This window comes from Eleutherodactylus coqui, chromosome 5, assembly GCF_035609145.1.
Source record: "Eleutherodactylus coqui strain aEleCoq1 chromosome 5, aEleCoq1.hap1, whole genome shotgun sequence".
Classification (NCBI taxonomy): domain Eukaryota; kingdom Metazoa; phylum Chordata; class Amphibia; order Anura; family Eleutherodactylidae; genus Eleutherodactylus; species Eleutherodactylus coqui.
This window is the reverse complement of record NC_089841.1, coordinates 45,305,112-45,320,071: the sequence shown is the minus strand read 5'-3', so window position 1 is coordinate 45,320,071 and position 14,960 is coordinate 45,305,112. Positions and strand designations below refer to the sequence as shown.

Here is a 14,960-nt window from a genome sequence, read left to right as displayed (position 1 = left end):
TGCCGTGAACGCACCCGTAAAGGGGTATTAATAAATCTTGGTATTTGTATAGCGCCAACTTATTCCGCAGCGCTGTTGCTCAGACCCGATCACAGCTCCCCCAGCGCACAACCATATGCTTACATCCGGCCACTAAGCCTCGTGTCAAACCAAAAAGTGAACTGACCTTCTGTTTCGGACGCAGCAGGACTTTGGTTCAGTCTGTGGTTGTCACATAGGACAGATGCGCCCTCCTCCTCCTCCGACTTCTCCCGAAGACCCGACTGCCTCTCTTGGCTTTGTTCGGAGCTTATCCGGCTTATTGCTGGCGACGCTCTAGAAGGAAAGGTCAGAGTTAGCTATGGTGTCTCAGTTGTGATAAGGTTTAGAGCGGACGGCCCTTTACATGGCCAGTGACCAGGCATGGACAGTCGTAGGAGAGTCCATTAGCCTATTATTGGGCTGGGTGAAGGTGGGGACATTCAGGCGATCGCTGTCAGTAACACTTCTCTTTGTGTGAAGGTGCTGCCGACCGCAATGAAACACAATGGAGGACCAACGAGCGCATGAAGAATCGTTGGTCCCCCATATCTCCTGCGTCAGCCCGTGAGGACGACACATACATGACTCCGATCTCACCGATTGCTACTCGTTACACGGCTGAGATGGAGCTTCGTAGCTAAGATCCCTACGGTAATCACTCACACGGAAGCGTTTTCCTCCTCCGGTTCATGTACGGTATACGGGGAATCTCTGTCTGTCTTCGAACACTCATCGGCCTCGCTGGTTTTGCTCTGCAGTTTGGGGTTTACGTCACTTTGTAGAGCGGGAGCCGTGATGTAATCAGGAGGAGGAACCTGCAAGGTACAACCGCGAACACAAATCATCATCATGGACTTAACCATAATTTTAAAATCTTGCTTCATGTGAACTACAGTGTGGATTCCCATTGCATTGAATGAGACTTAAGTGTGACACGGATGCCAACATGGATTTGTGCAGGCCTTATATATAGGGGCACGGCACTTGTAGACATCCATATGGTCACCAGTGACACTAAACCCTACAGAACGAGCGTTGATCTTTGCAAGCATTTCCAAAAATCCCACCCACTTGTCCAAAGCGGAATCTGATCACTAGTCCAATACTAAATATGACAACACTGCCCCCTATGGACAAGGTACATAATCTTACATGTTGATTGTAGGAATTTCCCAGGTAAGGCTTCTCCAGCAGCCATATTGAGGTCAGCAATGCAGCAGAGGAGGTCTTGACTCGGATTGCGGTGGACGCAGGAACGTGGCACAGTTCAGCTTTGCCGGCGCTCCAGTACAGCCTCCGGTCGGACCACCGGATCATCCATTCGACCAGTTTGGCTTCATTGCTGTACTTGGCCTGAAGTTCGGCTCCTAATTCTTCACTAGGGGTGCAGTGCTTGTTCTGGATGAGCCTGTAGGTATACTGGGAAGAGGCCGGCAGGGACGTATAGGATAGGTTGCTGTCATTGGCCTTAAGTTTAGTAGCGCCATTGTCTTGCAGACCAAACAGACCACTTCTGACCGAGCGTTTTGATAGGAGGTTAGTAAAGGATCTCTTCCTAAGTGGCTTCCCAAGTATTACCGTGGGACAAACCGTAAGGGGGGATTCAGCTGTAGCTTGCGCTTGAGGCAATGCCCCCTCCAAACCCACAGAGTCCCCGAAACCTCCAGAGTTGAAGGTAAAGCAGGATCCGGCCCTAAATACGCTCCTTATCCCCGCTCGCACCAGCTTGCGTTTTAGTGTGGTATGGACTTCAAAGACAAGGGAGTTCAACTCATGTTCCCGCAGCTGCGGAGAGAAAGCAGTGAGGAAAGGGATCCCGGGATCAGTGCTATGAAGATCCTTCTCCAACAGATAACTCAGGAACAGATCTAAGAATCTGGGGTATTCCTCATCGTTACACTCAAACTCCCAGGTGCCCACTTTGGGCGGAGACGGCCCGCTCTCGCAGTGCGTTTCTCTTTGTGTTCGTAGCTTTTTACTGGCTGCTTTACTCCGCTTTCCAGTGTTCACAGCCCCATCTAATGGAAGGGTAGAGTCCACCCTGCAAACAAACATAAGACGAAATATTAATCCCCCTGCTAATTACTTGGGGCTGCGAGTACAGGGGAGATGATGCAATTCAATGGATGGCTGTGATTGGTTCAAGAGTGCCACCTCAGCCAATCTGAGCAATCACTTGCTGGAGGTGGGGTATTCAAGCCTCGTCACCAGCAAGAGTTGCTCCGTCGGCATTGAGGACTGTACACAAGCCTGCCGGAGCACCTACTCCACGCAGGAGGGACCCGAGTGGCAACTGCTAGGTGAGTATAACACCCCCCCCCCCCCCCGAAAATAAGACCCTGTGCCTCTTTAGGGGCAAACATATAAGAAAGGGTATTATTTTTGGAGAAAGATGGTATGTGGGTGCATAATACACACAGATATATGCTATGGGAATTTACCATACAGAGCAAACACGCACGTACATGTCTATGATTGTCAGATGGTCATACACGTAAGGCCGAGCTCACACGAGTGTATCATGTAGTGTGCCGCCTGCAAAATGTACACGTGCGGCATGCAGGTAGTACGCGATGACATTGCATACTCGTTACGTTACGCCAATCACTATGTACTACTGTGGCACGAATGTGCGCGTAATACGCGCCAAGATAGAACATACTGCGATTTTTCTTAAGCGCATATTTCGCGCCATTTCTTGTGAGCAGACAAATGGCCGCCAATGGGATATTGGTAGAGCGTATTCTGCCGACACGCTGGGCCTAAAATAGCTATTGGCCTGTAGCATTCTCCCCATATACATATACGCCTCACTGAACACGCGTGTGCATATCACAGGCCGCTGCAGGCTAATGACACAAACATTACCTGTCATCTCCACCGTTCCCCACTGCTGCATCAGATACAGTGTCAGCGTCGCTGTAGATCTGTGGCCTCCCCACATCAGTGAGTGTGCTCCTGCTGAGACTTGTGGTGCCCAGCGAGTACTTGTCATAGCAGTGAGCCTCATCCCTAAGGGTTTCATCCAGAGGAGGTTCCCACAGATACATCTCCACGGGACCAATGTTCCTCTGGACACGTCTGAGCGCCTTCAGCCGCAGCCTCTGCATGCTATGGATAATAACGGACATCATCTCTTCGCCGCGCGGTCCTGGAACAAGCAGACATTCATTCATGTTCCCTGCTGTACTAGAAGCTACTAGGTAGAACTAAGGCTCAGTTCAGCCATATCCTATGTGACAGCCCCCATTGTGGCGGCGCCTTCTACTGTGGTCTGGTATAAACAGAAAACAGCCAGCAATACGCTTCTGTCCTGAAACCCTTTTATGGGCACAAATGCACTAAATGAAATTTTTCGGACTATAGGACGCACGTGGGTTAAGACCACAGAAAAAAGGATACAATTATTTTAAACTAATTAAAACTTTCCTGGTGGGCTAGAGAAGTGGAGGGTTTTTGTTTCAAGTGGATGTGGATAGCCGCAGTGGCCCTATAGTAATCGTGCTCCCCCTCAGTGGCCCTATAGTTATAGTGCTCCCCCTCAGTGGCCCTATAGTAATCGTGCCCCCTCTCAAAGGCCCTATAGTAATCGTGCCCCCTCTCAAAGGCCCTATAGTAATCGTGCCCCTTCTTAGTGGCCCTGCAGTAATTGTGCCCCTTCTCAGAGGCCCTATAGTAATCGTGCCCCCTCTCAGTGGCCCTATAGTAATCGTGCCCCCTCTCAGTGGCCCTATAGTAATCGTGCCCCCTCTCAGTGGCCCTATAGTAATCGTGCCCCCTCTCAGTGGCCCTATAGTAATCGTGCCCCCTCTCAGTGGCCCTATAGTAATCGTGCCCCCTCTCAGTGGCCCTATAGTAATCGTGCCCCCTCTCAGTGGCCCTATAGTAATCGTGCCCCCTCTCAGTGGCCCTATAGTAATCGTGCCCCCTCTCAGTGGCCCTATAGTAATCGTGCCCCCTCTCAGTGGCCCTATAGTAATCGTGCCCCCTCTCAGTGGCCCTATAGTAATCGTGCCCCCTCCCAGTGGCCCTATAGTAATCGTGCCCCCTCTCAGTGGCCCTATAGTAATCGTGCCCCCTCTCAGTGGCCCTATAGTAATCGTGCCCCCTCTCAGTGGCCCTATAGTAATCGTGCCCCCTCTCAGTGGCCCTATAGTAATCGTGCTCCCTCTCAGTGGCCCTATAGTAATCGTGCCCCCTCTCATTGGCCCTATAGTAATCGTGCCCCCTCTCAGTGGCCCTATAGTAATGGTGCACCCTCTCAGTGGCCCTATAGTAATCTTGCACCCTCTCAGTGGCCCTATAGTAATCTTGCACCCTCTCAGTGGCCCTATAGTAATCTTGCACCCTCTCAGTGGCCCTATAGTAATCTTGCACCCTCTCATTGGCCCTATAGAAATCGTGCCCCCTCTCAGTGGCCCTATAGAAATCGTGCCCCCTCTCAGTGGCCCTATAGAAATCGTGCCCCCTCTCAGTGGCCCTATAGTAATCGTGCCCCCTCTCAGTGGCCCTATAGAAATCGTGCCCCCTCTCAGTGGCCCTATAGAAATCGTGCCCCCTCTCAGTGGCCCTATAGTAATCGTGCCCCCTCTCAGTGGCCCTATAGTAATCGTGCCCCCTCTCAGTGGCCCTATAGTAATGGTGCACCCTCTCAGTGGCCCTATAGTAATCTTGCACCCTCTCAGTGGCCCTATAGAAATCGTGCCCCCTCTCAGTGGCCCTATAGTAATGGTGCCCCCTCTCAGTGGCCCTATAGTAATGGTGCCCCCTCTCAGTGGCCCTATAGTAATTGTGCCCCCTCTCAGTGGCCCTATAGTAATTGTGCCCCCTCTCAGTGGCCCTATAGTAATTGTGCCCCCTCTCAGTGGCCCTATAGTAATTGTGCCCCCTCTCAGTGGCCCTATAGTAATTGTGCCCCCTCTCAGTGGCCCTATAGTAATTGTGCCCCCTCTCAGTGGCCCTATAGTAATTGTGCCCCCTCTCAGTGGCCCTATAGTAATCGTGCCCCCTCTCAGTGGCCCTATAGTAATCGTGCTCTCTCTCATTGGCCCTATAGTAATCGTGCCCCCTCTCATTGGCCCTATAGTAATCGTGCCCCCTCTCAGTGGCCCTATAGTAATGGTGCACCCTCTCAGTGGCCCTATAGTAATCTTGCACCCTCTCATTGGCCCTATAGTAATGGTGCACCCTCTCAGTGGCCCTATAGTAATCTTGCACCCTCTCATTGGCCCTATAGCAATCGTGCCCCCTCTCAGTGGCCCTATAGAAATCGTGCCCCCTCTCAGTGGCCCTATAGTAATCGTGCCCCCTCTCAGTGGCCCTATAGTAATCGTGCCCCCTCTCATTGGCCCTATAGTAATCGTGCTCTCTCTCATTGGCCCTATAGTAATTGTGCTCCCTCTTAGTGGCCCTATAGTAATTGTGCCCCCTCTCATTGGCCCTATAGTAATCGTGCCCCCTCTCAGTGGCCCTATAGTAATGGTGCACCCTCTCAGTGGCCCTATAGTAATCTTGCACCCTCTCATTGGCCCTATAGTAATCGTGCCCCCTCTCAGTGGCCCTATAGAAATCGTGCCCCCTCTCAGTGGCCCTATAGTAATCGTGCCCCCTCTCAGTGGCCCTATAGAAATCGTGCCCCCTCTCAGTGGCCCTATAGAAATCGTGCCCCCTCTCAGTGGCCCTATAGAAATCGTGCCCCCTCTCAGTGGCCCTATAGTAATGGTGCACCCTCTCAGTGGCCCTATAGTAATCTTGCACCCTCTCAGTGGCCCTATAGTAATCGTGGCCCCTCTCATTGGCCCTATAGTAATCGTGCTCTCTCTCATTGGCCCTATAGAAATGCCCCCTCTTGGCTTTATTTCCTCCCCTTGGATGATCCAAGACACAACTGTCAGCACACTGGTGCCCCCGCAAACAGTCACTTACTTCTGCTACAGCATTTATGTTTTTAGCTTGGTTCTGGTGATGTATCAATGTACTGAGTTCCTGTCCATGCTGTATTTATGTATAAAGCATGATTCGGGTACAGTATTTATGCTACAAGTGTGTTTCTGGTGCTGTATGTATTGAGGCTTGGTGCTGGTGCTACATTGATGCTATGCGCTTGGTTCTGGTACTGCATTTATGTAACAAGTTTGTTTCTAGTACTGTAATTAGGTTAGGAGTTTCTTTCTAGTGTTATAGTTTATGCTGAGCTTGGTTCTGGTGCTGTATTTATGTTATGAGCTTGGTTCTGGTGCTGTATTTAGGTTATGAGCTTGGTTCTGGTACAGTATTTACTTACTGAGCTGTTTTAGTGTGGGTATATCATCTTGTTGCTTTCTGCATGAGAAAATGCAGGCTTTTGCCCATCAATGCAAAACATACATTGATTTTTCTTATGACCCTTCTGCTGCTCTCTGCAGACCACATCAAATCATTTTTCTAAAATCTAAAGTTTTCTTCTACACCGGATATAATATAATGGAAGCAGTTTGTAAGAATCACCTCTTATTTTAGAGTGTCTCAATCGCTGCTGAACTGAGTGGTACTTTTCCCTTAGAGGAACACGGATGTCTTCAGGATTAGGAAAAGCTCTGACCATGATCTCTGCCACCTATGGAAAGCAATCATAGTCAGCACAGTGTACTACTCTTGGCTCGCATGTGTTTAACCCTTTTAGTGACCTCTAACCTCCTTCACCGGCGGGAGCTCACTGATCAGGCTGAGGATGAGATCTTGTATCAGTTCTTCACAATTTGTAGCCCTGGTAAATGGCAGCATGCGACATGCCCACTCCAAAGACTCGAAACAGCGCTCCACCACACAGGAGTCAATCTCATCCGTGCTCTAGACGGGGCGGGAGAGAGAGGAGTGTCAGAAGTTATAATGTCCAACCTGCACTTCTCCAGCTATTGTACAACTAGTACTTCCAGCAGGCCCAGCTAATCCCTTCAGTCATCGAAGGGTTGTCAACGGAAGTCAATTGGTGAATAAACTGTATAGCAAGTCCTGTTCTCAGTTCAAGAGTGGATACAATTGTATCCAGTCCACACAATACTCTGCAAGCTGAAAAGCCTAGACTCCATCACTCATTTGTATGTTCGTTTGCTACAATGTATCAGTCTGGAGTCCTGGCTGTTTAGCTCACAGAGCATTGTCTACACTGAATACAATTGTATCCACTTCTCAGCTGAGAGCAGGACTAGCTGTGTACAATGTATCAGTCTGGAGTCTGGGCTGTTTAGCTCACAGAGCATTGTCTACACTAGATACAATTGTATCTACTTCACAGATGAGAGCAGGACTAGCTATGTACAATGTATCAGTCTGGAGTCCGGGCTGTTTAGCTCACAGAGCATTGTCTACACTGGATACAATTGTATCTACCTCTCAGCTGACAGCAGGACTAGCTATGTACAGGGTTACTGCCTCCAAATAGAAAACCACAGTGATCTCATTCAGGAATAGCAAACAATTATCATGAAAAAGGTGAGAATTTGAAGTACACGTTATTGTAGAAAGTTGTCGAATTTCTGCATTTTTTTGCATCACAACCTGCTAAATCCTTTTTATTCAACTTAGTTATACCGTGATTCTGCCTATGAGAAGCGCTTCCCTTCTGCCACAAGTTATATGTCAATCCTGAGAAACTCAGTACCTTAAACAGTTTGCCGTTGTCCCTGGCTTTCTGGTACTGTCTGCAGCTGATGGACAACCGCTCGCGGACATGAAGCATCCAGCACAGCGCACAGAGCTCTCTAAAACACACTGCGAAGACAGACACAAACCAACAATTATACACACAGCCCGAGCCACCGTCTCATCAGCTAATGCCCGCCCCTCCGCTGTACGCCTTCCTCCTCTGACGTCAGCGGAAGTCGCTGTGAAATCTGGGGCTTGTGCTGTGCAGCCCCCTGTTCCCGTAGGAAAGGCATTGCACATGTGCCAGAAGCCGAGGGAGACTGGTGTTCATGGCCGCCGGCTCACAGGCACTGCGCTGGCTCCAGGGAACGGAGGACACAGCGCTAGCCGGAATCATCCAAACTGATCTCCATTATCAGCGGCGTTCCAGGGGAATTTTGGCTGCTTGTCGCTGTGCTTGTTTAATTTGCTTTCACACAGGCCACAAATCTGCTTAGATTATTGTATTTTCACAGAGCGCTGCCACTCTATTAATTTTCGGGTATTTCTGTCAGCCCCAATTAATTGAATAGAGCGTTGACCTTCATGCTTGGCCAGGGCTCAATTAACTGCAGGGGGGGAGAAGCATCGCAAGTGGTGAGAAGAAGGACTACACATGACCCCCATTCTCAGGATCGGTGGGGGTCCCAGAAGTGAGAATCCCAAATCATGCCCTATTAAAATGTAATTATGGTACAACCCCTTTAACAGGCAAAACAGTCAGTACTAATAACGGCATCAAAATGGTAAATGGCCACCACCAGAGTTCTCTCCAACCACAGCTGCTGTAGCCGAATGTCGGTAATCAAAGACAGCCGACATCTGCCACAGGCTCAGCTTCCGAGCCCACGCCATACAAACCCCACGAACATCTGCCATACATGTATGTTGTAAGTCGCCAAGGGATTAAGAGACGTAAATGCTACTTTATATTACATGTACCCGATATAAGTATTAATGAAGCCCATTAGTCGCCATTTCCCAAAAAACTTCTTTTCACCTTCTACTGACCTCAAAAGATCTCCTGTTCATAATACTACCCATGCGGAACAGTTCTATTATGTCAGCCGTACCTACTACACTGCAAGACACCAGGTCCTTCATAGGCTCTCCATCTGGTCCCGGCTTCAGTAACACAGTCCGACTACTGATGTAATTCAACAGGTTTTCTGGAAGTGATTCGAGAGGAGGCAGAGAAGCCTTAGCTCTAATCTAGAAAAAAAACAAAAAAATGTGCAAAAAACTAATATATGATTGTGTACGAGTATTATGCTTGACTGCACCGTATATCACATAGTGCCTAAATGTACAAACCTTTTGCATGATTTTTCTTGCTCGTTTAATTTGCTTGAGGTACCACTGCGCAGAGGGGAGAGAACAACGGGCCGCCCGCAGCAGCAAGAGAACGCGCTGCAGGACGCCGGACAGCTGCTGACGGTTGCGTTTCTCCAACTCCAAGAGCAAATCACTGGGATCCCCCTAAGGATCATACCAAAATAAGATGTAATATGTGGGAAATCGGTTTATAGGAAAGCTGGATGACATCTCGTACGACCACCATTACCTCGCAGAGCATGCCCACACTCGTGCATGGCAAAATGAGGGGCGGATGAGTATTGAAGGGGCATTCTGGGCACAGACTAACGCTTTAAAATCTGATGTAAATCACCACAATAAGTCATTCTGTAATCTGTTCACTGTACCCGGTCTACCTATTTTCTATCTGTCATGTGACTCTCTGCCTGAAAAATATCTCTAGTTCCGCTGACATCTTGTCCGCATTTGTACTTCCTTCCCTGTGCATAACCGGACAGGAGAGGAAGTACTGAGCTCATGTACAGTTCAGAGTGCTGGAAGGTCCAGCCTGTCTGCTTCAGAGAGGGAGGTTGGTGCTGGTAAGTTGTAGGACCTGCAAGCTGTGGGCGGAGCTACAGCACTGGCCAGTAAACAAGCTCTATGCATGCTGGGAGTTGTGTTTACTTCATAAGTGATGCATGTAACCACAGCGGCAGATCAGCTGCTGCACGGGACGAAGAAGAGGGTCCGCAGCGGCAGATAAAAAGGTACAGGCTGACAATATTTGTCTGTGCCTCCTAGATTTCAGTATTTTCAGAATTTCCATTTTCTGTCCAGAAAGCCCCCTTAAGAACACTTACCTCACTGACTGAAGAGGGCTGTGGACAGTAGAGCGGCGGTGCTGGGAGGTACAAGCGCTCCGGCACCAGTCCGGAGAACTTCCCTCCGAGTTCCTTTGCAGACGCCATCAGTTGGTGGAGCGCTTCTGTGAGAATCTCTGCATCGGCCATTACTGCCGCCTTCAACATCTCCTGCACGGAACTGAACAGGACGTCTACATCCTCTTCCTCAATGGGATCTGAAGTGCCAGAAAAAATAGCTTTAATTTAACATGATTCCTTATATCCTCCATTAAGGCTTTTCTAACTGTAAAGTGGCAACAAAAACCTGGACCAACCAAGTCCACACAGCATCCTAGAGACATTAAAGGGTCTTCTGGGACTGAAAAAAAAAAAAAAGTTGAAGAGGGCTGAAAATGAAGAGAAATTGAATATTCTTCTCTACCAATGGCTCGCCATCCAGCTCTGCAGCCCTGTTGCCCACCGCATGGTACTTGGAAGACGTGGCGGGTGGTCATGTGCCGTTCATTGTGCATGTGACCTCTCAGACACTTACAGGCTTCAGTGACCATAGAAGAATCAGTGTGAAGCCTATGTGTGGTGGAGGCGGAGTGGTCACATGACCACTCACAGCTTCTTCTGGGTTCCGTGTGGTGGGCACCGAGGCGGCAGCGCTGGATCGGGAGTGGTTGGGATAGGCGAGTATTCCGTTTTTATTGATTCTAAGCCCTTTAAACTTTTTTTTTGTTTGAGGGCTGAAAGCCAGCGCTGCAGTGCATAAGCAACGTGCGAAGTAATCCTTCTAATTTTATAACGTGAGGACTACTTAGCAGCGCTCATACCAGGGGAATGATGGTGGAGGTAAGTATAACGCTTATATCCCTGCACTCAGTGGGTCACCTACTTTCAGCTCAGAAGCTTGGCTTATAGGGCTAAAAGTAGGTGACAAAGTCCCTTCAAGTCCCGGAAAACTCCTTCAACCTGGAGCTGCCTGGGGGTTACTACCCTGCCCCCCTCAGTCACACTTTAGCACACGATTAGCCATAATTACCAGTGAATTGCTTTGGCTCCGTATGACCCTTCTCTGCAGCTTCTGAATGGGGTGGATGGCCTAGGAAGGCCTGCAGCCGCTCCTGGAATACGTTCGCCAGGGACAGACACAGCGGCATAGCCGGAAATTCTCCTTTCTGTCTGAAATCGAGAAAATTGACAAGTGTAAGCACAGCAGGCGAGACAGAAGCAGCTTCATAGAAAGTGGGGGATAAACCTACTCCTCAGCGCTGCTGCTGCGATGCAGGTTATACGCCACCGACATGGACACAGACATTTTCCAGTCTCCCAGCTCCTTTGCTAGCCAAGCGGCTTCCGAGATCAGGCCACCAACAAGGAGCAGCTCCAGCGTGTACTCCACTGTCCAGACGCTAGAGAGATTCTGGTCTCTGACCCCACTGCCAACTATACCGCGCTGCAGAAGGATGACCCGCGGAGGCTTATCTGTGGAGAACACAAAGCATTAATGAGGTTGTCTCACCATATCAGACGGGTATATTATATACACACAGACACACACAGACACAGACACACACAGACACACACTACTGCGCTCTCCGGCAGGACGGGCAGCATTACCTGTACAGGTGTGAAGTGGAGCCAGGACACACACATTGTGTGGAGGAAACACATACAGCGGCTGATTAGTGAAATACGCCGCCATGAACCTGCCCATAGATCGGATTACAGCAAGTGCTGCATCCGGGTGCACCTGCTCCAACAGTCTGCGACCGGTCAGAAGGTTGGCTGCGGAGGTGAAGATAAAGAGAAGCTGAAGACATATAGGGACATAAATAGGAGGATTATTAGGAAACCCCTCTGAGCAGTTCAAGTAAAATGCTAAACCGCCACCACTAGAGGGAGCTCCCCATGTATGAATGTATTCTTAAGGTCTCTGGGAGCTGCATAAATCTCTATGCAGTGAGCTCCCTCTAGTGGTGGCTGTATAAATCTGTATACAGTGAGCTCCCACTAGTGGTGGCTGTATAAATCTGTATACAGTGAGCTCCCACTAGTGGTGGCTGTATAAATCCCTATGCAGTCAGCTCCCTCTAGTGGTGGCTGTATAAATCTGTATACAGTGAGCTCCCCCTAGTGGTGGCTGCATATAATCATCAAATGTGTAATATCCACACATCAGACACAGATGAACCTGCAGTCATCTCCCCCGGAATACTCCGCTCGGTCTCAGTCAGCAGATTGGATCGGATCAGCAGCTCCTTCACCAGCTGGTCGCACATCCCTTGGGCGTCATTCAGATTATAGTGATAGAGGTGGGTGTAAAGAAGCGCCAGGTAATAGCGAGTCTGGAGTAGCCCACTTCTCCTTCCTCCTAGGAGCAAGAACCATATGGAAAGTTCATAAAGAGCTGCAATCTAACACCAACCTAAGACACCAGGTAAACAAACTCCAACGGTGCTGCAAGACATCGCTTTGCCTCAGGTCTGGTGACGGTCACCGCCTGCTCCTCACTTGGTTTCTATAATTATGGGATGGCAGTAGCAGAGTATATAAGATACACCAAGCCAATGGGAGCATCACAGACTTTAGTGGAAATCTACGGCAAAATTTTTTTGCTCCAGCAGCACTAAACTTACTGTGAGTCGGGAGGCCAAGTTCATTGGAGGGGAGCTGAGCTGCAGTAGCAGCCCACAAACAGGAGAGGCGCTGTCTCTGAAAAAAGATTGACCTTTCTTTCTAATCCAGACAACTCCTTCAATCTGGATGTTTATGCAGACATTACTGTATAGCTGCTTTTAACATCCTTAAGGACGTGGATCCCCGTTTTTGGTTTTACCTCCCTACTCTCAAGAAATCATAACATCCATCAACATGTTGTTTTTTGGGGGACCAGTTGTATTTTTCAATGGTACTATGTAATGTATCATATAAATGTACTGAAAAACTTCTAAGTGGAGTGAAAAGCAAAAAAAACCCCCCCAAATTCTGCCATCGTTGGGGGAGGGGGGGAGTGATCTTGTTCCTGCAGAAATGTCATGATAACTTTATTCTATGGGTCGGTACGGTTAGGACCATACCAAATGTGTATTTTTTTTGGCTGTACTACTTTTAAAAAATAAGATATCTTTTGAAAAGAAATCAGATTTTCTGCCGCCATCTGCTGCCCGCCATAACTTTTAAACATTTTTCCGTCAGCATAGTTGCGCAGGACTCATTTTTTTGCCGGACGTTCTGTAGTTTCTATTGGTAGCATTTTGAAGTACATATGACTTTTTGATTACTTTCTATTAATTTGTTTCTTGGAGATGAGGGGACCATTAAAAAATAATTAAAAGAAAAAAAGCGCAATTCTGGCGGGGGGGGGGGGGGGGTTCTGACGACATCCGCTGTTATTTTGATGATACAAAATATGTGTTGGAGCCAAAGTGATTCCAATGGGAGTGAAGCCCTATTCAACACTTCCGTCTCTGACACCAATGACGATGTTTTGCCCCGTGGTGGGCCGGACGATAAACTGATTTTCAGGGATCCCGAGTGGCAGGTCCCCGATGATTATCTGTTGGTGACATATTATAAGGATAGGTCATCAATAGAATTTCCCCAGAATACCCATATAAGCAAATGGGGCTGAGCTGTAATGCCATCTTAGGAACCCCACTAACTTTCCCAATAGTCTTGATGTTCCCATCATCTTGTGTCTCCAGCCCTTATGCAGACCTGTGTGTCTCGGTGGTAAGAGGCAGCGAATAGATCCTATTTTCTGATCCAGCAGTCATATTTGTGTCTATACGGCTTCCCTCTTTGAGACACAATAGGTCATTTTAATACCATTTGCAGAGTTGCTGCACTTTTCACGCAGTGGACGAAGAAAAAATGTGTTCGTGAAGGCGGCGCCCCTTTAACGCAATACACAAATGCAGAACACGTCCTGCATCCGACAATAAGAACATGGGGACATTTACCTCGAGACGCGACCTCCAGTGATTCCCTTCTCCAGAACTCCACCGACTCCTTGTAAGATCCCAACAAGAAGTATTCTTCACCTTGAGAGAAGATGGCAGATACAAGAACAAGGATAATGTTAGACAGCAGGGGGCGCTATGTAATAATACACTGTGAAAATCGTCAGTACTTGGTGGCCATGTACGCCATAGAGTACTACGGCAGTGCTCCCCCTATAACTAGTCAGACCCCTCCATATACTGCAGTCCAGGGATCAGACCCCCGAGCGCCTCCCTACTAAGGACATAGAACTTCGTCAGTAATGTGATATACCGGTGACCGGAAGGAGAGGCGAGCTTCCCGATAGATCTCCTCCCCCGCGCTGAAGCTCGGCCTGTATGTGACACAACAGGAATCCAATGGCCTTTTCTTCACTTTGGACCTCAGGTGCCGACTGCAGAGACGGATGGAGAGAAATCCGCTTCCTTAGGCGTGTCTGGTACCAGAGGGTCTGATTATACAGGAGCCGCCATAATACGGCCAACCTGCAACATGGAAAGAGATAATCACATCATAATCCGACTGGCAGAAAGTGCTCAGTATCCCTGCAGCTCCCCCGCAGGGAAAATGAGGCATTACACAACGTCCATTCATATCAATGGGTAAAGCAGGACAGGACAGTCCCTCCAGAGAGAGAGAAGATGCACTAATATATATTGCTTATAACCCTTAAGGGCGGGACAATTTTTTCATTTTTTGTTTTCTCCTCCTTACTTTCAAAGAATCCTCACTTTTTATTTTCCCGTCAATGCAGCTGTTATTTGTGGGGCGAGTTGTGTTCTTTAATGTACTGAAAAACCTTTTAAAAAATTTCTAAGTGGGGTGAAATGGGGGGAAAAAAAAAATTGTTCTATTGGTGGGGGGAGGACTTGCTTTTATAGAAGGCACGCACTCCGCAGCAAAAATGACATTAACTGTATTCTGTCATTCAGTACAATTACAGTGATACAAAATGTATAGTTTTCTTTTCTTTTTTTACTACTTTTAAAAAAACCTTTGATATTGGTTATTTTTGTGTGTACACCACACACTTTATTTTGCTTATTTCTACTTTTCTTAGTCCTTAGTCATTTGATTGCTTATACAATGTACTGTAATACTATTGTATTTCTGCAAGCATTCTATTAA

The 14,960-nt window shown here is 48.2% G+C and overlaps 1 protein-coding gene across 2 annotated transcripts in view; it reads right to left on the bottom strand.

The window, feature by feature from the left end:
- The window catches only part of CPLANE1 (ciliogenesis and planar polarity effector complex subunit 1), a 70,107-nt gene that overhangs the window by 32,457 nt on the left and 22,690 nt on the right, over window positions 1–14,960 (bottom strand). For both annotated transcript variants that reach the window (XM_066602415.1, XM_066602416.1), the window contains exons 13-28: window positions 14,106–14,317; window positions 13,793–13,873; window positions 12,022–12,201; window positions 11,448–11,615; window positions 11,090–11,312; window positions 10,870–11,009; window positions 9,840–10,057; window positions 8,998–9,162; window positions 8,757–8,895; window positions 7,661–7,770; window positions 6,694–6,849; window positions 6,508–6,616; window positions 2,890–3,172; window positions 1,174–2,062; window positions 685–836; window positions 167–315 (exon numbers count right to left, since the gene is read on the bottom strand). In XM_066602415.1, the coding sequence (XP_066458512.1) occupies window positions 167–315; window positions 685–836; window positions 1,174–2,062; window positions 2,890–3,172; window positions 6,508–6,616; window positions 6,694–6,849; window positions 7,661–7,770; window positions 8,757–8,895; window positions 8,998–9,162; window positions 9,840–10,057; window positions 10,870–11,009; window positions 11,090–11,312; window positions 11,448–11,615; window positions 12,022–12,201; window positions 13,793–13,873; window positions 14,106–14,317 (3,374 nt within the window). The remainder of the gene's footprint in view (window positions 1–166; window positions 316–684; window positions 837–1,173; window positions 2,063–2,889; window positions 3,173–6,507; window positions 6,617–6,693; window positions 6,850–7,660; window positions 7,771–8,756; window positions 8,896–8,997; window positions 9,163–9,839; window positions 10,058–10,869; window positions 11,010–11,089; window positions 11,313–11,447; window positions 11,616–12,021; window positions 12,202–13,792; window positions 13,874–14,105; window positions 14,318–14,960) is intronic.